Genomic DNA, 27,164 nt, shown 5'->3' with positions numbered 1-27,164 from the left:
GAGTAGGAAGGATTTTAAAATCAGCTAGAAAAGAAGAAAATGGGAGGGTTTTTTTCCTGTTAACCCTGCATTCTAATTGGCACTAATTTGCCTCAGAAGTCCTTGGCAGCTTTACTAAATAACCTACTCCTAATTATAAATGCTATGACCTAGATGAGGATTTGTAGGTAGAATACTGCTACAGAAAGATTTGTTTTCTTTTATAGGGTTCCCCTCAGACTATTTCATCGTATGTCAGTAAGATGCACCATATGGCTTGAAACACTACTTTAGGAATATACAAACTATGTTCTCTTGCATGCACATCTCTGAAGGTTTTAAGGATCAAGTCTGAGGAAAGAAGTAATCTTTCCACACCAGTAACATTATTTTAAGCAAAAAACAAACCAACAAACCACCATGACCTTTGTAGAAATTGAGTTGTGTCACTCTTGCTGTGGTAGACATGGCTTATCAGGAGGAAACATGCTGGGTTAATTTAAAGGTTTTTTTTCACTGGATCTGGAAGAGTGAGAGTTTCTGGAGCAGACTTTTTCCGAGGCCGATCTTTGGGAACTGTTAGGAATTCAGGAGCATCTGTGGAGAGAGGAGTTGATGGAGCACTAGATGGAGCACTGCGGGTTGAAGAAGGCATGGAAATGTTAGAGATAGATATTGCAGGTGGGAAAATCCCAATCTTCTTGTTGGTAGCTTCCTGAGTTGCTCGTTCAAACTCTCGGACTTCATCCATTGTCATGTCTTCAACAAGAAGGAAAGAAAGATAAAGGCACTTTAGAATAATTTCAAATGATCCTTTCATTAACTCAGTTAAACTACTTCCATCCAAATTCTAAATCAGGGAATGATTGCTTATGTGCCTAACATTAAGTGATTCTCCACACGAATGCCTCCCTATTGTAATGCATTGATTGGAGTACAATAAGTGGCCAATGTAAAGGAAACGAAGTTAAGTACATTCATCACATACTAAAAGCTCTTCTTCTCCCTGGGTCGGAACTGAATAAAGATTGCTACCTCTGTAATTGCTGGAAAAATCAAGATATTTCACAGGCAATTAAAGAATACCTTTAGATACACAGTCAGCGAGTAGATTTTTTCAGAACTTCAACCAAAATAGAACTAATAGGGCTTTATTTTTTTTCATTTAGATTATATGCATGCACAGGTAAAGGGTTGTCATCGGTTTGTTCATCTACTGTAATTACTAAGGGATGAAAAAATCTCTCCCCCCATGCACATCTTCCACTGACTTCTAGTTGCAGCTGCATGCACATCACTGAGGCCGTTTTGCTTTTCAACTAATAAAGCCTGAAGAATTCCCTCTCACTTGATAAAGCCACAACATACTTTCCAACTTTTCCATCCAGAATCTGTATTTAAACATTTAGAGCCAACTGACAAATCCACTGCTTAATTCCCTGCAAAACGAGATGAGAGGCTAAAGCCACTTTGCAATGGAAAATAGGGTCCACGGAAAGCAGTGAAAGTCTTCTCATGCAGGTGACAACTGTGTCACCGTGCTGTAGAGACCCACAAGAGGGCAGAGCGATCCCAGCATAGATGTGCTCTGAGCTGAGCCGTCCAAAACTGTCGATAAAATCCCAAACAAATGACATCTGCTACAAACTGGTAAATTGAGCAAAAAGTCAGCAAGACTCTTCTGAAACCTGCTGCTCCATGTCTACATTGCCTGCAAGATGTCCACTGAGCCAACTGAAATAAATTTTATGGGTTTCACTGAATGTCATGTTAAATTTGTACATTTGAAGTATTTCATTAAACCATTTTATAGATCCTTTTAGCTCCGAAAGCTCAAAAACCCACAAATAAAACCACTAGCATTTTAATCAATTTAGAATTCTCGCCCATTTGAGTGTCTGAGACACGGGACTGGCAACGGTGCTTACCATATGTGTGACAAAATCCTATACTTCCAGTACCTCGATACTTTTTAATATTACCCAGCTGCATGCATCTGTACGCTTGGCTGCAAATGTTATGTAGAACAAGCTTTATGTTGTATTACATCATGTTAAATAAACAAAAGCATGCATGTTGCCAGCTGCCTCCTCTCCTCCCTGCAGATGACATTCCAGGGACCTTTTCAGCCTACAATGCCAATTAAGAGTGAGGACTAAGCTATTTTCAAATCTGAGCTAAGTGGTGGAAATAAACAGATGAGTCTCAGAGGAACTGTACCTACTTGTGCTGGAGATAGATTTGAACCTGTTTTGCTGATTTGCATTTTGTTTCACACCCCATAACAGTGTGTGTAGTGTTTCTGAGCTCAATGGCTTTAAAAGCACCCTGACATCAAAGGGAGCCCATGCATTCATTTCAGCTATTTTCGGTTGAGGACTTCTGTACAATGTGAAACAAAACCTGTCTTGAATAAATAAAAGTGAAAGAGGACAGGAAGATTTCTGTTTACTGGCCATTTAAGCGAAGACTGACTAAAGTCTTGCTAACGGGGTAGCCTCCAAGACTGTTCATTTTAAATTCAGACTTGAAATACTCATTGTCCCTTCAGTTGACTTTTGCTTTTTAGCTTACACTTGCTTTAAATTCCCTTCTGTTCTGATATACAATCAAATAAAACAAGTCCCAGAGCTAGACTTTTTTTCCCCTTAATGACAAAGTCTGTTCTGACCTCAATGGCAATTTTTCCACATGGGAACTAAGGATGGTAGACTTCATTCAAAGCCAAATCCTGAAGTGTAGAGCCAAAGTCAGAACTGATTCTCAATTTACTGCTCTGCTAAGGAATAACATTGATGCCAGTGGAGCTGCAGCATTTCAAACACAAGAATTAACTTCCTGGTTATTACTTAGACAACATCTTCTCAGGCTGGTGACAATTTTTACTGAGTAAGAGCAAAGGAAAGACTTCAAGCCCTTTAGGCCTTGCCATCACTGAGTTCTACAGTGCAGTTACTAGAACTAAAGGAATAATAACATTTCAAAAGCAAATATCACTGCATCTTTTCTATTTGCACATAGTAATAATTTCTAATTTTAGGCCTCTACTTGAGGTGCTCAAATGACAAACTTAAACACTTTATGAGATTTCCAGAATCTGAATCAAAGAACCTACACAGAAACCTGCCCTTCTCCACAAACTTCTGTTATATACTTCCAAAAATACTTCTCACCTTGTTGGTAGCTAATCAATGACAACATTAAAATTAGTTTGAAAAGAGTGAATAATTCGTTAGCTTTTTTTTTTTTCCTGGTGAAGCAAACAATTTTATCAGTCCCATAGAAATTTTCCACTCCCCATGTTCCTGGCTTTTTGACTGAAGCACTCTGAACTCCTGCATTTTTTAACTATTCAAATAACAGAAAGAAAAACTCCTATTTAACTTCCTCTTTATGCATCCAACTGAAATTTGAGAATTGTGTTTTCCTGGAAGACAAGGAGCTGTCTATGAGCCTAACCCCACCCTTTCTTACATCAATGGCAGTTTACAGTGCAAACAAAAGGCAGGATTGCACTTCATAGAGAACGATTCTGTTCCTACTGAAGCAAAACCTCCCCAAAATTCCACTGACTGGTCAGCAAGATCAGCTGGTTGCTCTTCGCTGATTTGTGCAGGTGTATTAGCTGAGGATGGGCAATATGTTTTAAAAATTGACATACTCTTGCTTTGGCATGGCTCTCTATTTCATCCACAGTAGATGAATGTTGATTGCAAACTTTAATGTTGGTTTTTTCATGCATATTTTTCTCGTATTCTCGAACATCATCCATAGTCATATCTGTAAAAAGTTCAAAATTGTTGGCATTTTCCATTGATTCACTGTAAACTTGATTTCTTTTTTAAGGAGAAGTTTCTAGGAACACATAGTCTTTCAGCAGAAGCCAAAAAAGGACTTAAAAAGAAGCATGGAGCAACTAGCTTTATGAAAATTGAGTCATAAAGGTAGTTATATCAGCCAAGGAAGATGTAAGAAGGTTAAGTCAAAGGGAGTCAGAGAACAGGAAGGAGTGGAAATTGTTTAGGAGTATCTGTGTAACATAAGTAGGCAAAAAGTATTGAAGTGCAGGCCTTGGCAAAGGCCAAGATCTTCTAAAAAGATTTTAGAAGATCCCTTGAAATAAAGGATAGATACAGAAACATCGTAAATATTTACTTACCTTTCCAGGCACTTTCAAAAAGATTTTATGTTATCTTTGCATAGTACATCTCATAACCAGCAAACATTCTTACTGTTAGAGCAGACATCAGCTTAGATTCCAGAAACTAACACTTGATTATACTGGTAAGTGAATTAATAGTGAATACATTAACAGTTTTGTAGCCTCAAGCAATTTAATGAATTATAAGAATTAGAAATATTCTACAAATCAGGCTGATTCTACCGGTAGGACCCATTTATCATTGTCTTGGCATAGTTGTCAAACTCGTGCATAATCTGTTAGGTGCTTGTTATGTAACTCCAAGCAATTATTACAGATTTTAAAAAGATTTGTCATAAACCACACTTCCAGTAAAAACATAAAGAATCCAATTAGTTGACTTGTGACCTTACTCTTCTGAGTATTCCCATGCTTTCAATATGTCTACTTGAAAGTAAGGTGTAAGTGAACATGAAGGCTGACAGAATTTTGGTCTGTTCTTTACAATGGTGTGATAACTTCAGAGGTTCATGAAAATAGCCATCAACTTCTACATAGAAAACTTAAATAGCATTTTATTAGCACAGTATACTTGCAAATGTGTTCCCCCTTTTGGTAATGTACACTGTGTTTTTGTTCTTGAGGCTATAATTTTTCTCAAGTTTATTATGTGCCACTTGGATTTGCGAATTCTTGTATCACACCACTCCTTATTATGTGATATGAGGCTCTTGCTACATTTTATGAGACAGCTTTTAAGGAAAGATATAACTTTAGCTGTTACATTAGTAGCACAATGTAATACTTCAGTGAAAATGAGATGCAGTCTAAAATGTTGATCAAAAGGAAACATGGAATACCACTAACTCATACTCTTTTAGTCTTTTACTGTTATCTGGAATGAAAAACAAGCTCATAAGCCATGTCAGTAACATGCTAAGGATGCACTTTGCCAAGCAGAGGACATGCTCTTTATTAGTAAGCAACACTGTAAAAACAGATTTTCTTAATAATAAAGCTAAATACGGTTTAGTAAATTTAATGACAAGACACATTCATACTTACAGTATCAGTAACAGTAATCAGTCAGTAATATCCATAACATAACATGTTGTTTAATAACTGATTTTATTACACTGATTATTTGATTCAGTTTAGCTGACTAACATCATCTCCAGGTCTTTCTCCAACTTTTATTTTAAAAGATGATAATAGACACATTGAAGGCACACAGACGCTTTAAACATTGTATTTTGAAAACCTGTCCCTACACACATAAACATGTCAAGAGCAGTACCACAAAAGTTTTACAGATCTTATGTATTAAATTGAACTGGATGGATACAAATTGGGTCTCACTCATTTTGGATAATGAAATACTCAACTTTCTAGTCAGCAAGTCTTACCAACTGTTATACTTCAGAACAATGCAGTGGTATAAGGGCTGCAGACACCACACAGAGTCACCTAAACTAACTTTCTGCACTTTGTTTTTTATAAATTTTGGTATATACTTAGCCTTTATTAATATCTATTTTAGTAAGCCCAGATTTTTTAGGTTTTGTACTCAGCCTGACAATTAAGTTCTAAAAGTACACTACATTATTTAGTAAAAAGAGTCACCATGACAGTAAAAATCCACAAGTTAATTGTGTATCACAGTATTTCATTTGTGGAAAGAGGATTTTTGATAGGATGCATTCAGAGTCAAGATGGGAAAACCTGTAGTTAAATGTTTTTGTCCAGACCTATTCCATATGTTTAACTTCATGACTATTCATTTGTTATCATTATCAACAACTCTGCTGAAGTGCAGATGACTCTTTGCTTCCCAGTAATATTTCTTTATGTCTCTAGATATTTTGGTAGATTTGGGGCAAATTTATGGGCTCAATTTTTACATGAAGTCAGGCTTCTTTATTTAAAGTCATCCATTTTCCTGACTTCATACAGAGAAAATAATGGATCGCTATATTTCAGGTAAGATAAAAAACCGAAACCAAACGAACTTAAGAACTCTCTCACTGAATACAAAATTCTCTTACTAGATTATGGCTATCCCAAAATAGAAGATATTTTTAGTAGATTTCAGTACTTTTATGATCATTACAGCACTAGATTTTCATGCAGTATTAAATTTATAAGACCACTGTGATTTTAAAAGCAAATTTTTCTATCTTTTCAAAAAAACAGCACAATGAGTTTACTGTTAGATTCTAGTATAAAATTATGCAGGCTTATGAAGTCACTAGAGATGTGTGTGTTTGCACCAGCTGGGCTAATTGCCTATTTCTAAGCAATGCAGAAAGTTTCTGAGTTTTGATGAAAGACAGGTGTCATTCTTATCCAAGAAATGCCCAAAACAGTGTTTCCTGAAGCTTAAGGAGGGTCTAAATAAACATATTAAATATATTGCCAAATTCCTATTATATGTTACTTGTAGAACAGTTTCTAAGACATTCATGTATCTCATGATTATGGATACATCTTACTGAAAATATATGTAAAAAGCACAAACCCTGTGAGCTTATTTTATAAAATGCAATTGGCTGTTTTGATATTCAGATTACTCTGTACTATTGAAAGTGCCCATTCCTACAGCTGGTTCATGGATTCAGAACAGTTTTTGCATGCAGCTGCTGCTGAATCAGACCCAGGAGGCTTTACATTTATATCCGTTTTTCAGAAAGGACGCTAGAGCTCCATTTTTTCTTTATTGCAATCCATATTAACAATTTAAAACTTTCCTAAAAAGCTGAAATTATGTTGGATCAGAGGCCTTAGGAGTTTGCAGTATGGAAATAACTGCATGTTAATGCAGTCTTAATAAGAAGCTGTATTCAAACCTGCATGCAGTTCTCCATATAGATGACTCTTGGCAGGGGCAGCTTCTATCGGCCTACAATGCAGGGTGACAAGACTGATGCCTATATGCTGAGATGCATGGGATGTAAAGGTGTCCCTGTATGCTGCCTACTGGCTGCCTAAAATACAGCCTACCCTTGTTACAAATAACTTGCTGTAAATGAGCTCCGTATGTTCCAGAGAAACCGAACATAGTTCCATCTCTTTCATGAACAACTTACACTAGGACCTGATGATCCATGAAAGCAAATGGAAATCTGTTGTTTATTGTCATAAGCTTCGCATCAGGCCTTTTAAATGGGCTAAATTTGGAGAATACTTACCATACCACTCATCAACCCAGGCAAAAGCCTGCCGGTGACCGATCAATAGTATATCTCTGACCACCTGTGAAACACAGAAAAGGTTAAATACCTCTGCAGCTACAAAACATTTTAGAAAAGTAACACTGCTGTCTTTCAACATGATTTAAAGTGAAAAACATTCTGACAGTTTTGTGTCTAAAAAGACATTCCCTAGAGAGTCAGACATACTGGCTCTGAAGGACTTGTAATCCAACCTCCCACTTGAAGTGGATCTATTGTCAAGACTGGATCACATTAGCATGGCTTCGACTAGCATGGGATGCCATCTGGGAACGTGTACAGAATCCATTAATCTTTGGGCAATTAGACGTTCTGGAACTCTTCTTTTTTCATGTTAGTTTTTTAAAAATGTGGAAGGTCAATACTCTAAAAAATATTATCATTTGGCTGTTACGCCATTCATTAATGAATTTTTTAGTAGACTGATTGGAAAACTTTCCCACTAGCTGTTTGTAAGAAATTCATCACATCATTGCTGCATGCACGGTACTCATGTATACTCATAAATACTTTAGCTCATGTATTTATCACACTATTGAAAAAACTTATTTATAGTTTTTGTCAAGCTTAGACCTGAGTAGCTCCAGGCTTTGTCAAGTTTATACCTACAGATGAACTCTTCAGCTCTGCTCCAGATCTTTCAGACCCTGACAGAGGTCTGAAAGCAGATTCGGCTGAGCTCCCTAGCTTCTACGCAGCCATAGTTAGATTCCTGTGCAGGGCAGTACTCAAGTTCTGCTTATGTGAAGGATAAGAAACAGCTCCTGCTTCACTGACCTTGTGTACAAATTGCTCTACTCTGGTTTGAAGTCCCCAGACTTCAAATTTCACAGTCACAAGTTTGTAGGAACACATAATTGGCTGATGGGTCTCTCTCCAGCCTTCTTTTAATTGGCCTCTCCCAGTCTTCTGTGACTTGAAATATTTAGGATCCTGCAAAACAAAGAAAATATACTGGGAAATGCAGGAGAGGAAGTCCTGTTTGTCAGTTTGCTAAAGTAAATGTTTTGCTAAGACATAAAATATGAAAACATGCTAATAAACAATATGAAAAAGTAATAGGAAATTGACCTAAATAAGCACTAGGATATACTAAAATCCAATCCAGTCTTTTATCCAACAGCCAGTGAATCAATGGCAGCATATTCTTGGAGATGCTTTGACAATCATATCATTTAGGACATCTTCTGCTATAGGAAAATATGTTATTGCAAGTCATCACAGTACAATGCACTCCAAGTGTTATTTATAGCCTTTGGAAACAAAAAAATGTTGCTTCTTCAGAGCTTGCTTTCCCACTGCTCCTTCAGTGTGACTTACTAGTACTTTCTACCCGTGTCTGCTTCCTGAAATCATGTCCAATTTGAGCTTTGACACGTCAACACTAATGTGACCCTGACAGCGCCATTTTCAGTTTCAAGTGACCTTGTATATTCAGGTGGCCAGCTAAGTATGAAACTTCTCCAGTTTAGCTGTCTCTGGTTACAACTGAGTTATGGGCAAAACACTGACTAATTACAACTTTGTCTCTCTTTTACGAATGGGAAAAGCAAATAAATTGGTGTTGAAATTACAATAGCAAGACCAAAAAGCCAATAAGGACATTAGTTCATCTTTAAAGTTTACTTTTATCTGTACAAGATACAGTTTTATCTATCAAAGTGCTATTTTCCTTATTGGTATAATTCCATTTCACTTTATATCCAAGCCTGCTAATTACATCTTGTAAACAGAAATAATTTACAGTTAAGCATTCATTTTCAAAACTTGAAAATAATGTAGTTTCAGTAAATTCATAGTGGAGCTTCTAAAATCTGTCTTCAAAAATAACCACCAGTGCTCATTCATGTTGCCTTCCCCAAAGCTGAGACCTGGGAAGATCTTTTAGACCAATCCTTTGTTATAAAAGCAGTTAAACACGTATTTAAGTATGTATTTAAATTATGCGCTAAATGGAAGACAATCAGGAGAAAAACTAACAAAAAATTTACAAAACTACTCTGATTTTGATTTTCTTTCATTCACTGGGTGCTTATATATCATTCAGTGTTCCTTTTTTCTAATGTTTAGTTATCTCCTGGCTTGACTTCTGATTTTAGCCATAAACTGAAGCTCTGTCATTAAAGCTTCTTTAAAAGGTCTAATGACGGGGTAGTCTTCCTTCTCTGTGAAAGTCATTGCCTTTATTGCTGACATATTCTTTTCTAAATAGAAACTTTAAGCTCACAGTATAATAAGGTTTCAATGTTAAATCACCATAAAAACCAATTCAGTGACATTGTATATCACAGCAACATATATCAGAGCAACAACTGTACATCACAACTCATAGTCACATGCTGTTGCCAATCTTCTCACCCAATAAAGCTTGACCTCAGATTGATCTACATATTTTCTGGTTGAAAGAGTTGTTTTATAACTGATCATTGCCTGAAGCAATCAATATAATAATAATAAAAAGTAAAAAGGGAAGAATTAAGACATAATATCCAGAAAGATGTAAAATTCTAGTTGATAGTTCCATGAATAAAGAAATGGTTACAGAAAATATGATTTCAAATATTCCTGCAAAATATTCCAGTGTAAAAGAAGTATTTCTAAAAAAGGAAAATCAAAGGAAAATAGTTTCCTGTAAGGAAAGGTCTGCTGTTTCTTACATACACATATGGTGCTAGTGTGATGGAGCCGTTGTCTTGATTAAGCATTTCAGATATGCATTTTAATAATACTGAGTGTTATACTTTATATGCCTTCAGCAATAACCAGATTTATAATGGAATAACTTCAATGCAGTCCAAAGGGATTTAATGTAATGAGTTTGAGTCAGTATCAAGTATTCAGAATTTATAAATAAAAATTAAATAATGAACACCTACCCTGCATGACTGCTAAGTCATGCGTAAAACTTGTGTCTTGCTCAAAATGCAAGAACCCTCTGGATGCTGTGAAAGCCCTGTTTTGTTTTGGTTTGGTTTTGTGAAGTTATCCCAGCAGACAAGGGCATTCATAGTGGAAATTGTTCTTAAATTAGTGGCCTGCAAATAATCCACCTACTGCAATGCAATTCATCCATGACATCACTCTTAGTTGCAAATTCTTTTAACAGCACCCAGAGATGGCACCTTTGCTTCCCTTAATCATGTCCATTTTTCTTTAGGTCATGATGTTTAGTCACAAATTGGCTGGACAGTCTCAAGCAAAGAGCCAGGCAATGATGGACAGTATGGGCACCTTACAGCTTTTATGGAAATTCCTGCCTTTCTGAAAACATTAACATATTGATACTATAAAACTGGAGACTGATGAATGGAAGCCAGGAAACAGAAAGAATTCAGAGGAATAGATTTCCAGACTGCTGTATGAAAGATCAAGATGTTAAAGATTTTACTGAGTGCTTGCTCAGGTGAGCTAAAACTCAAAGATTGTGTATAAGCTGAGTAGTGGGATGTAAGATACACAGGAACATTAAGCAAAGTGAACTTGAGAGTTTAATCTCTGGGCCATCAATTCAAGAGTGTGAGTGTTTTACAGAGGTGAGTCGTTATCATAAGCAAAACTAACACCACTGGGCTTTTTACCTGGATGCTAAAAAATTAGATGTTTAAAAACGTCTTGGACTATTTTAGACAGACACAAATTCTGGCTCAGCAATTGCTTGTGCTATGGTTCATATGAGGAAGTATGTAGGGGAAGAATGTCTATATTTATCTCTATATTTTGCATGTATTTACACCTTTCCTAGGCCTCTGCTCTTGGCCACAGCCACAGGGAGCATACCATGCCAGAAGAACCTTTGGTGTCACCAGAACTGCTAATCTTCTGCTCTTCAATGTCTGATCCAAAGCCCACGGAAATCAATGAGAACTCTGACGTGACAGCCACAACCCAGCATGATTTTATGTGCCTAACTCAAGGCTTCAGATTGCCAGATTAAGATTCACAGCCTGGAATCCTTTCTGCAATTAGGCATGTAAGGTCATTCAAAAAAACCCAAAAAAGAAGCAGGGATGATAATTTTCTGTTGAATGCAAGTAGAAATAATATTGGTACACAGCACTGCTTCTCCTCCTGACTTTCACGCTGTAGCTCACTGATTAGGTTAGTCAGATAGAACAAATTAGACTCATGTGCTGTGCTCACATCTCTCCAGGTCCCAGGAGGAAGCGCTGAGCACCTGCGTGTACCGGATCATGGCTGTTCCTTACTCTTCCCGTGAAAGGTATGGCAATTGCAAAACATGTATCAGAGGCACCAGCCTAGAGTGAAGAAGCATGCTCTCGAGGCAGGAATTGTGGCACATGTGTTCAAAACACTTCTGTCCGTGACTAGAAACTGGGCAAGCTGATCTTTGGTCTGACCCCATTTTTATGTTATTATTTAGATAACTGATTTTGTGCGTGCCTTATTTTTGCTTTTAGCCACCCATGCCTTCCTTTCTAGAGAAGCCATCATCCAAAGAATACTGTGTCTATTCACTATTTTCCCCTTAATTTATCTACTGGCAAAATCCTCAATCTGTTTTAAATGTAATGGCATAGCTAAAATCTTTTTGTTTAAATAACCTTCTCGTCCTTTTATCAGACACAATTTATTACAAAAGCCCATCTGGCAAATCTTTTTGCTACAGAGGAGCAAAACCTACTCTGTATTAGCATTGCCAGGTGCAGAGTGATTTAAAAATAGCACTTCTGCTAACATAGCAGAAACATCATTACCCAGGAGCTGGGCTTATTTGAGAATAAAATGTAAAACTACAATTAAATAAAATAAAAGCCACAGTGTGATGGACATGGTTTCAAACATAGCACCTCCCCAGTGTTTCTTACTTAGGGCACGTCTGGCGGCTCCTGGCTCAGCATGCTTATTGTTGGAGATTCCATTATTTAGCATTTATTTACTTAACCTTCCTCGTGGACTGCCGATGTCATGGGCATCAGATGTGGAATCGTAACTTCCTTTCCAGGAGGCAAATACCAACATGTTGACAAGACAGCACGGGGTTGTTGCAATGCCTTTTCAGATTTAATTCTGAATTGTTATTTTTTACTTAAATAATGGAATACATTCGTTGTTTACAGAAAACTTCCAAATCTGAGTCGGCCTGCTTTCCCTTTAGCTTTGCCATGGTATCAGGCATGATTTGAAGATGCCATACTCTTCTGCAGTTGGCAACACCTCCTTTGTCTGTATGCTGGAAGCCTGCATGGAACATCCTGTTAGCCTTGTCACTGATCTGTCGCAAAAATTCCTTGCTGCTTGTATGGCCATTTTAGCACGGAACAAGATCCCCAAGCTGAGTATGCTCTCCAGAGGTGAAAGTGCACTATGCTTACGCCATGCGTCCTATTCTCTTACTAGAAGGTACTCAGATGTCCCAGAAACAGATTCTTTCCTTTTAATGCATGGATTCGCTTTTTCAGACTCCTATTGCAATATAATCCACCACTGTGCTTTTGAAGTACAGTCAATTTTTTTCCCCTTTAAGCTGAAGACCATTTTGATTAATCTTGAATTTCAGAACCAATCCTTCATGGTTTTAATTAATGTGATCTGGCATTTCACCATCAGCTGTTCTTAGGTTTTATATTTTCATCTGTTTTTGCTATGCCCTGTACTGAACTACGGTACTGACATGCTGCACACACTCACCATTGGGGCTGAGGCAGCTGTATTATTTCAACTACCATAATCTTCTGGCTCTGTAATGTGACAGAGGTTTTGTTATTCTGAAAGCACCTGGACAGTAGTAAGCTGGACCTATTACAGTGCAGCTGTGTTAAAAGTAAAAAAAGCCAGCAATTGAAGAAGAAAACTGCAGCAGCTGCATGAAATCTTTCTGTTTGGAGGTGACTTAAAAAGTTTATTCCATTTGTCCAACTCTCAACTGCTTTGTTATAAACAGGAAATGAAACACTGTTAATTTTGAGAACTTGAATATGTTCGCATAGAACATTTTGCTCAGTAGCTCACATCTACAGTAAATGTTTCATTTCAGTGAATGATTCACTTGAGGCCCTCGCTTTTCAGCATAGCTCAGTTTGATTCCTTTCTATAATTCAGATGAATATATATGTCTATATGGGGAATACATGGTGGCTGGTGATACATATTCATTGACGGTAAAGTCACAAGGAAACAACTTTACAAAATGTACAACTACTCTTACCTGTAGGCTTGTACATTGTTTCTACAGAAATATAAAATTCTGTATTCAATGTAATACGTACATTCAGATTTGGAAACATATGTGACTCCTTACAGAAAAACAGGCAAACCTGTTAGCTTGGATCTAGATTCAGGCTTTCTCAATTTGGAACCTCACATTTAAACTTCTTAAAAGTTTAAGGATTTTTAGGTCTATGCTTGTAAAAAAAAAAAAAGTTTTACTTAAGATGTGGCAGCACTGCTAAGTGTTCTGGTGGCTGCTTCACAACGAAGTTTGTAGATGGTCATTAAGTTAAAATTAAGTCATCTGCTTTGGGATACCCGGAATTGCTGCAGTTATACCTCCTCCAGTCTTCTACAAGGGCAACTCTTTTGAAAGCAGAAATCAGTATACCTCCATTGCAGACAGAACTGGGCTCTGTATGTGTTCGTAATAGCTAACAAAACTGTCTTCTGATTCAGTATTTATTTGGTGGTTTAAGTCCTTTTGTGCATACACTGACAGATAAGCCCTCCATTCTTAAGGGAATTAAAATCACTTAGATGATTCTGGTCAAGAGATCACTCGGTATTATTGGCAGAGGTTCCTTTAAAGTGTTCTTCAATGAAACAACAGCTCTCCTTAAGCCTCCAGCTAACCATATTTTTTACTTTTCAATTTTAGTTAATCTTTAGAAGGAGAGAAAAAGAAGATATGCACAAAGTCGAATTCAATCATTTTCTCTTCAACTGTCATGCCATTTTGATGGAACACTTTTCCTCTCTCATCAGTACCAGTGCAAATCAAAATGAGCTATGCAATTCAAATGGAATAGTATACACATGAAGATGTTTTATACATTTTTGTCTTTTTATGTGTGAATCATTATTATGTAAGTTACAATGGAAGGAGGAATATAGATATGTTTACAAGATTCATGTCAGGGCAACTGAAAAATAATTTTTTAGATCATAGATGCTAGGAAGCAGAGAACGGTTGCTTCACTTGTTTGTACTGAGCCTGATGCTGTGGGTGCCTTGGATATCTCCTGAACCCTCCCGTGGTAACTGCAATGTTATTACCCCTGTGGATGATATCGGTGTAATACATACACAACCATATCTTCTGTTTATATAAATGAGAAAAACAATGCTAAAGCTGCTGGGGTTCATTCTGCTATAATCAATATGTTATTTGATGCACTCAAATAACTCAAAGAAAGGTCACAGTCAAATTGTAGAAAGGAGTTTTTCATACAGAGGGCTCTGAAAAACTTATGATATTGACCCAAACAGCTTATGAAGGATAACTGAACACTTTAAAGCTAGAAATAATGGAAATCACAAATACTAGCTTAATAGCAACTATGTAATTAGTGCTGCCTGATCATATCAGAGATCACCCGTCTACAAGCAGGCTCATAAGCACTGACAAAGAGCAAGCAGTTGAAGTAGTTTGTGAAAGGTTTAAATTATTTAAGCTACCTCAATAATATACAGTAATACAACTAAATAATGAAATTTGCTGTTAGAAATTGAAGAGGGAAGCACTTTTGTCAGGATATAAAATAACTTTAAAGGTCGTTTCTAGAAGGTGCTAAGTATGCTGACTCTGATACAGAACTTGCTTAATTTTAAACATGTGAAAGATCCATTGAAATGAAGAGATTACTAACATGCCTGAAGTTAAAATCATTCTCCTTGGTCTTCCTGGATGGGAGTCAGAACACTTATCCCGTGGGATCTAATTCCTAAATCCTGAGGATTTTACTTCACTTTTAATCTTTAAACTTAGTATCAGTTCAGATTAAATGATCTAAAAGCAGCCAAATTGTTGTTATTAGTGTAACTAAAATACCTTTCAAAAGCTTACAGTAAATGGTTTTTAGTTATCTCTGAAACTGTTATTTGGAAAACACAGACCGTTTCTCATTTACATAGAGTTACTTTTTTATGCTGTTCTGATTGAAAACAGACGGAAATTACATTTACAAACATAAAAATGTTTTTATAGTCCCTAAATTATGTAAGAGGCTTCATCAGAAATGGAAATTTAGCTTCATGTTCATCATATGGTAGCATAAAACCCCCATAGTTTGTAAACTTTGGAAGATAATGAATTCAACTATTATAATTCAATATCAATTACAGTATGTGCACACTTAAAGACTAAGGTGTTCTTACTATTTTATATGAATTCTGAAACAGAATTTGGTAGCCAACGTACAAACCATCCACCAGTACAGAAAAAACAACAGATGCTGGGTTATTTTTGATGTTTAAACCCATATAAAATTCTGTTTTGCTTGGAATCAGGTCTCTAGATTTGTCTTTGAAATAACAACACAAAGACTCTGAAATTCTTTTCTCGCTTAACATCAAGCTGGTTTTCTATATCATAAGATTAATCACGTGGAAATTATACTTAATAGTTGGCTATTAAAAATGGGAAGGAAAGCTGAAAAGCTAGATGTTACCTTCATGTTTACAATTTCTGGAAGTGCACACACTGAGATGAAAAATCTTACATGATTTCTTTAAAACGCAGTCAAATGCTGACCCGTTCAATAGCAGCAGTCATTCCTAAATGGAACCAGAAGACCATGGAGTTCAGATAAGATGATTGGAACAATAAGCTGTTTCATGAGGTGTTATCTAATTTTTGGTACTAAACAGATGGGTTTCATTATCCAAGGAAACTAATAAAATTACTTTTCATTCTACTGTAGACCCAATTTTGTTTTATGATCCGTACATAAAATTTGAAATAGGATCTATAAACGGAAGATAACAAGTACCTGACTTTTTTGGTCTGAAAATCATGTCTCTTATGGTATAGAAATATATTCATTGGCAAGTCTTCATTTTCTATCCTAAAAATGATTATGTAGCCTCATTTTGTATAGCCAAACAGCCACCACACTCATTGCCAGCTATGAATATATACTTGGCTCCAGAGGCAAATCATATCTCCAAAATTAAATGCAAGCATAGATCTGATCATTCCTCTCTAGCTACTTGTTGTGAACCATCATTTTTCAAGTCTGAGGTTAAAATATTGAGACCTCATCTTCATTTGCATGGTGGTTGCTGATCTCAAAACTGTGAATTGCATTGACCTATAAGAAACATGCTCTTCAGACACGTGCACTATCAAATATACATGGGAGCAATTTTCAAGGGAATTTTAAGAGAGTGAATGTGTCTGCTGCCATTGATGCTCTTTGGCAGATTTACTGCAGTATGTAGTACGCTTCAGTCCCTTTTGGTCTTGTGTCATAGTTGCCCTGGAGCAACTGTGCATCAACCCTATTCTTGCTGCTGCATATCTGTCCTTTGCCTGGGTTTAGACACTTCGCGTGACTTATTAGTAACAACTATAAACATCAAGTATTATCAATTCTGAAAGCAGACTGTCTGAAAAACATGTAGTCAACTCTAGAAAGAGCACTTAGAAAAAACTTAACAGAAGGAGAATCTACTGAAAGGAGAAATGGCCCTGTTTTAGCCAAAACCAGGACATTTACTCAGGGCAGGATGTAAATAATGACAACAGTAATGTTTAAACTGCTCAGACCTGCAAACACTTAATTGAGCTTCACGATTCAAAGAAGAGTCTTTTTCAACTTTGAATGAATTCAGCTGAATATCAAAGGTCTGGTACAGGATATGTTCTGATAAGGGTACGAAAGCATTTCAAAAGACTGGAGGAATCATCTGCAAAAGAAAGTGTCAGGCAACCTAGATAGAGAGTTTGCTATCTGCTTGCCCTCTAATCGAAAGCTTTTTAAATACTATTGACCAGCAAGATCTCATATGAAAATGACATTATTTTGATTCCTATCAAGGCTTTCCTGCAGCCTCTTACATTCCCTTCTTCACCATTTCACAATCAAGTTGTCTCTTACCTCTGATTCCTTATAATAGCGCTCAGGAAGTTCATCGCTGGCAATATCAATAAAGCAGACTTCTCGCTCCAGATCTTTAGCTTCTTTGTCAAAAATCTGCAAGAGTTAAAGAAATTCAACACTGTAACAGAACACCACCCTTACAAAATCCACCTGGAATAATAGTTACAAGCAATTTCAATGACTTGTGCAATGTAATGTATTTTAGGCTTCTGCCTGAACAGCTTCTGATGTAAGATACTGAAGTTTTTGCAGGGACACAGTCACATTCTCTAGCCTACTGCAGACATCAAAGGGAAGAAAATGGGTGTTCTCAAGATCATATATAAACAAGGTGTTCCTAAGCAAGATTAACAACAGTTTGAATGAATTATGCCACAGACTTTTTTTAGGAACAATCCACTATGTCAGATCAAGAGACAGCGGACTGTTCAGTATAACACATTGTGTTCAGCACTTACTGCTCACACTGCTGTTCTTCCTTGCACTTTTTGGAACGGAGACTTCCGTCAAAAATAGTAAAGTCAACAACTAGGATTGGTTTTACTGTGTTCTCTGATCTTTGAACTAGATTCCATCACTGTGTAAAAAAACGGACTTTCTGTACTCTGGGTGTTTCTAAACTTTTCACACTCTAGGGACAATGATGAAATGCAGGTGTTTTGTGTGACCTAGTCAGGCTAAGCTGCTGTTATACTGAGAATCAAAATTTTGGTTGAACTGCCCTCATTGGAAGCTGGAAACTTCCACTATCCATTTGTGCACACATACAGCTTATTTTCATTTTAATCCTTTAGGACCTGGTTTTGAACACCATGTCGCTTGTTCTATGCAAAGCAAATGATGGGTGTACTTTGAAAATGCAGGTCATTTGCATCTGCAGTGTAGTATACTTCTATGCCTGTGTCCATAATTTAATTATTTAGGCATCTTAGCGACCCATGTGACTTATGCTATGTCTGCAATACATTTCTACTCATGATTCTGGGACTTGGAAATAGTGACTAGTTAAAAGGCTATAATGAATTAGTGCCATAAAATTCAGGGAAGTTATGCATACACTGTCAAGATCAGTAACAAGCTAACAATGTGTTTTTTCCTTTAGGGCACAATGTTTTGTAGCTAACATTTCCAGGAAGCAAAAATTTTTTTTCCCCCTTTTCTTTTTTGTTAATAAATGTCTACTGCCCTCTGTTAATTTCATTTCATTTCATTTCATCCTAGAGGAACAGTTAAAAATACAGAATGCCAGCAACTATTCAGTAACAAGAATGCTACTTTATTATTTCTGAAAGAAATGCGACTGCCCATTTAAAGCATTCAAACCAAGCAATAGACTACAATGAACAAGTATACCAGCTGGTAAGAAGAACATTGCTCAGGATATTATAATTCAAATAAATTAAAAGCTGAAGTTTGACTCTACAATTTTAACTTGTCTTGGTAGTTAACAGTACTGGAATAAAATAGGCAACAATGAATGCTTACTGAACTGGATATAAAATGTTAACATGTCTGAAACTGCAGAAGAACAGAACAAAGGGAAACTCCAGTCTGTTTTTATTTGTGTACTTATTTTCCTTCTCCAATCCTTGTTTTGCAAAAAATTATGTTGGTTATTTGAACAAATTTGAGCTGAGACGTCCTTCCCCTGTAGTGCTCTTTCTTAGAATTGCTGTACATTTTTTAAGTAACTGTTATGTTTTATACATATAATGTAGGTTGCTTTTTATAAGCTGCTTTGCTTGCCTTTTCCCTAAACAAATTCAGATATACAGAGCAGTCCCTTGATGAAATCATTTGAACTATTTCTGGAACAAGATGTATTTCACCATAATCTCTGAGCTTTCAATAAAATAATGGCGATTTCTCTTAAATGGACATTACCAGGTGAGCTGAGGCTCTGAATCAGTATATGGTTTAAGTACAAGCCTAATAAATTTAGGCGCGTGCATCTCTCTGCACATTTGCAAGAACCTAAATTGAGATTCTTACCCAATATCTTATCTGAAGAAATATGCCCTGCTCTGTCACAGGCTTGATCCACATATCTTGCACCTCTAAGTAATATAGTTTTAAATTATTTTTCTCTCTTTAAAATGCTTTGATAGAAGTGGGGATGACAGATGCCTTTGCCAATCTGTCAAAAACAGGAGGAATTTTTCAACCATTTCAACTATGCCTTATTTGCTGCTTAGGCTATCTCTGACCATTTCCTCCATTCCAAAAGTTCATTGAATGACATTCTTGCTTCCCTTTGCTGGCAGAAGTTGTTGTCTAATCATTTATGCTTCTCCCCTTCTTAGATTGTTCTCTCTTCATTTGCAGATAGAGATTTAATCTTCTCATTCTATCAGCAGTAGAAAATAACAAGTCATTAGAGAACAAGACTGATTTCTTTCTTAGCTCTAATTCTTTTATTGTGTCTCCTAGCCACATAATCTGGGAATGTCTTAAAACCTGTAGGGAGGATGGGGTTATTGCACTTGTGATCAAAGAGACTAAAGAAATTTGAAAGTTTTAAAGGAAAAGATTAAAAGCCATGAAAAGAAGCATAAGGCTCCCAATCTGTGTAACTGTATTTGCAAATGTGCAGAAAATGAATGGTGAGAACAATCTGTATCCTTAAGAAGATGATGTAGAAAGGCAGAATATTAAATATTATATTGGAAAAGAACTGGACAGGCTTTACATTTGGAAGCCAAGTAATTAATTGAGACTGAAACACACAATCAAATGGAAAACAAAAAGTAACATTCAGGCTGAAGTGTCCTTTTTGCTGTGCGTTTTGTTTTTTTTTTTTTGGGGGGGGAGTGTATTGTGACAGCTTTTTTACAACAGACAAAGATTTATACACTACCACTTTCTAAGAAGAATGAAAACTCATCATGATTTAGACTAGTTCACCCACAGAATGACAAAAAGTGGAAGAAAGGTTTTAATTGGGTCATCTTTACAATTGTGAATAGTTTCTTTTGGGGAAAATTTCCAAAAAAAACCCTTGGCAGATGATTCTAGTACCTCAGGAAAGAAAGATCATACAGGATACTGCAGGAATGTAAGTGCTGGTATGTTTAAATTTCTTTCCTTCATTTTCCTCATGACCTACAATGACATGTCCTAGCACATACTTTGCTAGTGACTTCTCCTCTCCTTGTAGCCAAAGACAGAACAGAAAGTCAAGTTATGAGACGATGCTAAGTCAACAACAAATTTAATATCTTTTTTCTACAAGCTCCTTTCCCCTTTTTCTTCTATCTTCAGGCTAGGTTGCTGGCTTCAACCTCGTTCAGATGTAGCTAATCCAGACTTTAGCTTTTATGCCCAATCACCACCGCTAACCTGGTTTGGATGTAGATAGTATAAAGCCAGATAACCCACTGATTATATTCTCACTGGCAAACTCCTCACTACTGGGACTCCAAGGGTCAAATCTGTGCTTGTTTGGCTTACCTGTGTTTCATAATACATGATTCTATCTTGTGATGGTTTTTTTTCTATCATTGAGAGCAAAGAAGGTATTCAAGGGATTACCAGCTGGAAAGTTGTTTGTCTCTGTCCTTACTACAAAAGGTTTTTTTTACCAGCCTACATACAAGGAGTTTGTGGTCAGAAGGCTGTAATAAGGCAGCTACTTTGCATTTTAAACACTAACAAATACAGGACATAAAATTTCCTGTGGAAACAGTTAAATAAGAGGTCAACTTAGAAATAAAGGCAAGTTGTTAGAGATGAAAATGGTAAGGTAACCTATATAGAAAATTCAATACTACAAACAAACAAGTTTGAAAATGGGTGTGGTTTTTTCTGGATGCTATTTTTTCCATCCCTTGTGAGGCTTTGGGTGAGAAAAGATCTTTACATCTTCCTTACTTGTTATGTTAGATCCAGATCATCAGCCATTGCTGAGAAATGCAGCTAAGGCAGGGAAACAAAACAGGTAAGAGCTAAAAGATTTTTTTCCAAAAAAGCAGAGCACTCCTAAATTAATTACAGGCAGGTAATATGGCAGCAAACATGATTATTATCCCATGTGCTAAGTTAGCAGACACCTGTGCTTATCTACAAACTTAAGCCAAAATGACTACATTGTTCAATGTAGAACGTGGAAATGTAATTTATTGAGAGGAGAATTTCTACTATAAATCAAATTTCCTCTTCTCTTTGAGTTAATATCTATGCCTGAAAGCATTGTTCTTCCCTCTCTGCCTCCTCATTCTCCCTGCCCTGCCAACAAAGCCAAGAGACATCCCAACAAACTTAAATCTTGACTCTGCAGTAGCTGGACATCACAAGACGACATCTTAGTGGGATAGGCAGGCTATGACATGAGTGGCATGACAAAAAATATCTTTAAACATTAGAATTTGAAATTAAATTAGATTTATCTCTGCCTTTCTCACTATTGTATTGATTCATTCATTGTCACTAAGCTTCAGGAAAATGAAAAAAACATAGTATGCAGCTAGAAGAGCCCCCAAGCTTAAATGCATATATGCAACACATATGCTTCTTGTTTAATTCAAGTATTGATATTTCTGTGAAGCTTTGGGGTTTTCTCTGTGTTTTATCCCATCCCTGAAATGTAGTCAATTGCAGGTATTGAGCAATTTGTATGATGATGACCGCTTTCTGTCAGTAGAATACATATTTGTAGGATGGTTTAAATCTAGATTTCATGGTATGTGAAAGTTGGAAGTATAATTGCAGTAAGGACTGCAAAAATAATTTTTTTTTCCTATTAAAAAAAGTAAAATTTGGCACAAAACCTACTCTCCACCTTGAAATTCTCATCTCCTTAGATTGCCATCATCAGAACTACTGGCTAGTCTCCAATTTATTTTTACAGCATCCTTTAGCAGGTTGTGTCATCTGGTCCACTTTAGCTCTCATCTTTCTGAAGGAAAATTTGGTCTAAAATAAAAGAACACCTACTCAGAACTTGATCTATGGAATTTTATTCAGTAAATCATGTTCCAACCTCGGTTACCCCGAAGTCCGTTAGTTTGCTTTTGAGATCTACTTGGGCAAAGATTACAGGAATTGACCAATTTCAAACCTGTTCACTGGCTAAAACTATTTATGTGGACACACATAATTGGGAGCAATTCTTCTATGGAAAAAGACTGAATCTCGCCCTGAGAGCAGTAAATGTGGCTCACTGAACGACACAGGAATATCACTGTCTGCCACAGAAGAGGCAGTTACATTTATCAGCAGCATTGCTCCCTGCTCCTTTTTATCTCCATGTCACAATTCCTCTATTATTCCATCTCTTATAAAACATCTCATTTAGATTTGTACTTTCTGAACAGAGAAATGTATTTTTCTGTAATTATGTCAAAGTAGCTATGCTTCCAAGACCATAAGAGACTATCAATAATATTTATTGGGATTAATTTTTTTAAAGTCACATCTATTTCAAGTGCTAGATTTACTAATTAACTTCAGTAGTTCATGTAGAAAAATCAAAAAGTAGAGGCACAGCCATATTACTTGTTCACACTTTCTGTCAGTATGGGCCTTATCTTACATTCTGCGACAGCTGTATGTGCTTGCGACATACTATTTGTAGTTATGTTCAACACAGAAGGAATGAATTTTAGGCTAACCTCTCCACTTGTTGGCCTGTGTTTTTTCGAGACTTATTAGAGGGCGAAAGCTTCACAAAAATCAAGATTTTTCATTGCAAATTATACAGGGGACAAACAGATACTCAATACTATGATACAGAAAAAGTTCAGGTGCAAATAAAATGATCCCTAAAAGTGACCCTTCCTTTGATTTTGACATATTTTGCAGTGATGCCTAGCAATCCTTTAGGCAGTTTACAGAATGATATCCTGTAGTGTGGTGAGGCTATACCAGGGCACAGCTGAATCCATTTCAACTGAAATCAGTGTTTCATGGCAGTTTCCTTAAATAGTGAATTTCCATTTAATTTACATGTGCTATATTGAAGTTTGTTACAACCTAGTTCCATGTTACTAAGGCAGGAGACAAAAATAGGGGAAAAAACCACCCTAAAACCAGCAAAACTAGAAACAGCTTTTATTCTTAGCTGGCCATACCTAAAATTTATTTTACTTTAGTCAAATGTTTCACAACCAACACTTCAGAAATGCATACAAAGAATGAAGCATGATGAATGATCCAATACTGTATACTCGGTCACTTGTAGGGCTGCAGAATTAGAACTCACTGTCAAGGAAAGTTTTTCTAACCTTAAATGATGGCACTGCAATTTACTTAGGTTACATATCAAATAATATCTGCTATCAGCTGGCTGATTTTAGCATGCTCAATCTATTAATGTGTCAAATGATACTGCTGTTAATTTATAACTATATAGAATATAAAACTACATTTTGTTTTCATTTAGCAAACAGTCATTCTGAGACATGCCTTTTCAATACTATGTTTGAAAGACAAGAAACACATTGATAATATTTTTTTCTCTTGATCAACAAAGAATTAGTGCTGTAGCTCTGATGTCTTTACCACCATTACTGAGACCTACATTTAAAAAACTTGCCCAATGATACCCATACTTTGTCATCTTGAAATATAACTCTGCCTCAACATCTTTATTCCACACCTTCATTACCCATAAGAATAATGTTATTCTTCCTAATAAATATCATGGCTTTTTAACAAAAAGACAGACTATGCGCTTTTAAGATCTTGCATGTTATCCTTTAATAACCAAGATCCAGCCACTGAGTTTTCCAGAGCAAAAAGTTATGCTACAAAGAGCAAGGCACTGTAAGTTTTACATAGAGTGAATTTCCATTACTGACAAGTATTGGATAATTTTTACAAGCTGTACTTTTTTATTACTTTCCCCAGACACTACCAGATGGCAGAAATTTACTGCCCAAATATCAGCAGAAATAAATTCGGGGACTAAAAACCAAAACAAAACAACAAAACCCAGTCAAACATAATGATCCTTCTGCAACAAACAGGGAAATTGAAATCTCTGTGATTCCGTGATTTGCTTGAAGAGTGTTTGCCTTCACTTTACCTCTCCTCTACCTTCAGCTACAGACTGCTTTTTAGAAATCTTCACCAGGACTAGACTGTGGTGTGCAAGAACAGAGACGGAGCTGCAGTGCATGAGATCATTGTGCACTGATTACAACATCTACTAGAGCCATGTGGTGGATCCTCTGTAATCAACAGAAAGCCTAAGTTGGTGCCTTCCCCACTAAATTAAAAGAAAACCAAAATGTGTGTCTGTAGTGTACACTGAAATAGTGAGACTAGGGATGGGAGAAAAGTGAGAGCAATACACCATTTAGAATAAAATGAGCCTTATGCGACATAAATACTGACCAATTAATAGACTGTTAAAAGAAAATAATATCTGCCCAAATAAAAAGAGCTTAACAAAGTCTGCTCATGAAAACCACAGAATAATAATTAATAAGCAGTAACTTATACCACTCCTGCCTGTGATTTCTGACCATTTAATTTATCAGATAACCTTAAGAATTCTCTTGTATTTAACTTACGGTTTTGATATTCAAAATATAGACTTTGTGTATCTATGTTCAAATTCCCTAATTGCTGATTTGTCTTATGTGAAAAGAGGTGTGCACTGAGTGATTAATAGGCTGTTTTATAGCTGGTCTGTGTTCACTGAACCTGTCGGAGGCACCTGCACTTCCCTCTTTCCAGCTGTTCCCACTGCAACCTTGACTTACATAAGCAGCTAAAGATGCAATAGAGAGGCAATATTTTTCACGTACTCTACAGATACGACCTCCAGTGTCATTTACATTTTATAAAACAATCTAATTTTTAGAAATTCCATTTTGTTATTTAAAATAAAAGTATAATTAAAAATAAAATTTCTCTTTAAACTAAGTAGTTTACTTTTTAAAAGACTTGTAAGAAGAAACACTGAACGGCCTGATTTATTGGTCTAGTTTCTAACACTATTAATGAAGCTATAAAGCTGCAAGGTAGCAGTGACAATATTTGATGTACTAACATGTTCATCCAACACTGACTCTGTTTTTCTAAGGAGAGAGTTGCCCTGTGAACATCTAGATGGGCTGCAGTGCTAGAAATCACAACTGGATGGATTTATGGTACTGCACTACTACCATCTACACAATGTTTTATCTAAATAAAGGGGTTTATTGTCCATTGTTCCTTCCAGCAATGTTTATATTTCTGCAAATCAAGTGCTAACTTTAACACGTTGGAACAATAGTGCTTTAAGCACATTTAAAATAGGTTAAAATGATGACAAAGTCTAAGACAAAATAAAATCAAGTTCCAAAGCAGGTATCATTATCTTTCACTAGTTTCTTCTACCATGACAATTAGGAAGAAAAACCAGGAGGACTTTTGCATTAAGATATATTGCAGTAATTAGGAAGAATTTTACCAGATAATGCAACATGTTAAATGAAATAATTCTAGTAACATACTAGCCTGCTAAATGACAACAGGAACTCAAGAACATTTATATTGCTTTCTTCCACTAATCAATAGCATTATCTTTAGTATCCTCATATCTAATTATTGCTTTTCACAATCAATATCTACTTCATTAGATAGCATGGAAACAAAGAATAGATCAGAGTTCAAAGATTTCAAAAAACCTGTATGATCTCAAAAAATTTATCTAGAAATAGCTGAGTTAAAATTAGACATGCATTATTACCCTCATTACTGTAATATTAATATTCATTCAGTATATTTTGCATTACAACTGCAAAATTTACAGAAGTATTTTTCGGATTAATTATTTCTTCATCAGCTAAGGTTGACAGTTGCAATGAAGAAAAATATAGTGTATCTATGGAAATCTATAGAAATGGATGCTATGTTTCCTGTTGTTCTCTGACCAGGCAAACATAGTGAAATTTATTCTAAACTTGACTGATATGAAGGAGGAATACACTTTGCATTTTCTTAAGTGAGGTTTAAGCCTACCCATTGAGCATAGAAACAAGATTGACTGTTAGTCCTCGTTCCAAGGTGTTTGGTTTAACAGAAGCCTCTCGACAGGCTCAATCCTATCTCTCCGTATTACTAACCTTCCAGCATTTCAGTGCTGTACCAGCCAGATCTCTGTCACCAGATCAATGTCACTGGATCAACAGCAAAAAATGTAGATCTTCCCTTGGTTTATTGTGTTCATGCTAGTGAACAGCAGAGCTCTCAGAACTACAAAATCATGGAAATTAGGGCTGGAGTACAGCCCTCTAATTCAGCTTCTCTTTCTCCTCCTCAGTTCAAGTAAGGGTCAATGAAATCGTGGTAAATACTCACCTAGTCTGTGACTCAGGTACTGCAATATGAAAGGCAATATAATATTACCCTACTGGCAGTCTGGTAAAAATTACATTTGAAGAGCTGGATTCAAGCAGAGTAGAGATTCTTTGATTTACATCATCTGAGTATCCTACCTCTGTGTTACTTTTATCTTAAATTCACTGGTTGGGTACTGTTCAGGGCTTGATTCATAGTATTTTAGCCACAAAGCTGACACACAGAAAAAAATTGAAAATTGACTGATTAAATAGCTTCAGTTCCTCCGCTGCTTTGCATCAGTACAGAACGTGTCTTCTCACTGCTGACATTATAATGTACCAGAAAACTAGTCTACACCCTCCCAAAACCAAAGGTGTGGGCTTGCTCTGAATTAAAGTACTGCCAAAAAGCAGAAGTGAACATTAAAAAGTGCATAAATTACATAATGCTCATATAGTTGGTAATGTAATACACTCCCCCCCCCCCCCC

At 36.3% G+C, this 27,164-nt stretch overlaps 1 protein-coding gene across 1 annotated transcript in view; it reads right to left on the bottom strand.

Moving 5' to 3' along the window:
* Nucleotides 1-310: 310 nt before the first annotated feature.
* Nucleotides 311-27,164, bottom strand: part of PITPNC1 (phosphatidylinositol transfer protein, cytoplasmic 1) — a 44,707-nt gene continuing 17,853 nt past the window's right edge. The window contains exons 5-9 of the mRNA XM_009709574.1: nucleotides 17,403-17,498; nucleotides 8,128-8,283; nucleotides 7,309-7,372; nucleotides 3,641-3,759; nucleotides 311-738 (exon numbers count right to left, since the gene is read on the bottom strand). Of these exons, the coding sequence (XP_009707876.1) occupies nucleotides 733-738; nucleotides 3,641-3,759; nucleotides 7,309-7,372; nucleotides 8,128-8,283; nucleotides 17,403-17,498 (441 nt within the window). The 3' untranslated portion in view covers nucleotides 311-732. The remainder of the gene's footprint in view (nucleotides 739-3,640; nucleotides 3,760-7,308; nucleotides 7,373-8,127; nucleotides 8,284-17,402; nucleotides 17,499-27,164) is intronic.

This window comes from Cariama cristata, unplaced genomic scaffold (assembly GCF_000690535.1).
Source record: "Cariama cristata isolate BGI_N322 unplaced genomic scaffold, ASM69053v1 scaffold19000, whole genome shotgun sequence".
Lineage (NCBI taxonomy): Eukaryota > Metazoa > Chordata > Aves > Cariamiformes > Cariamidae > Cariama > Cariama cristata.
The sequence above is the reverse complement of the archived record's forward strand: the minus strand, read 5'-3'. Positions and strand labels throughout refer to the sequence as shown.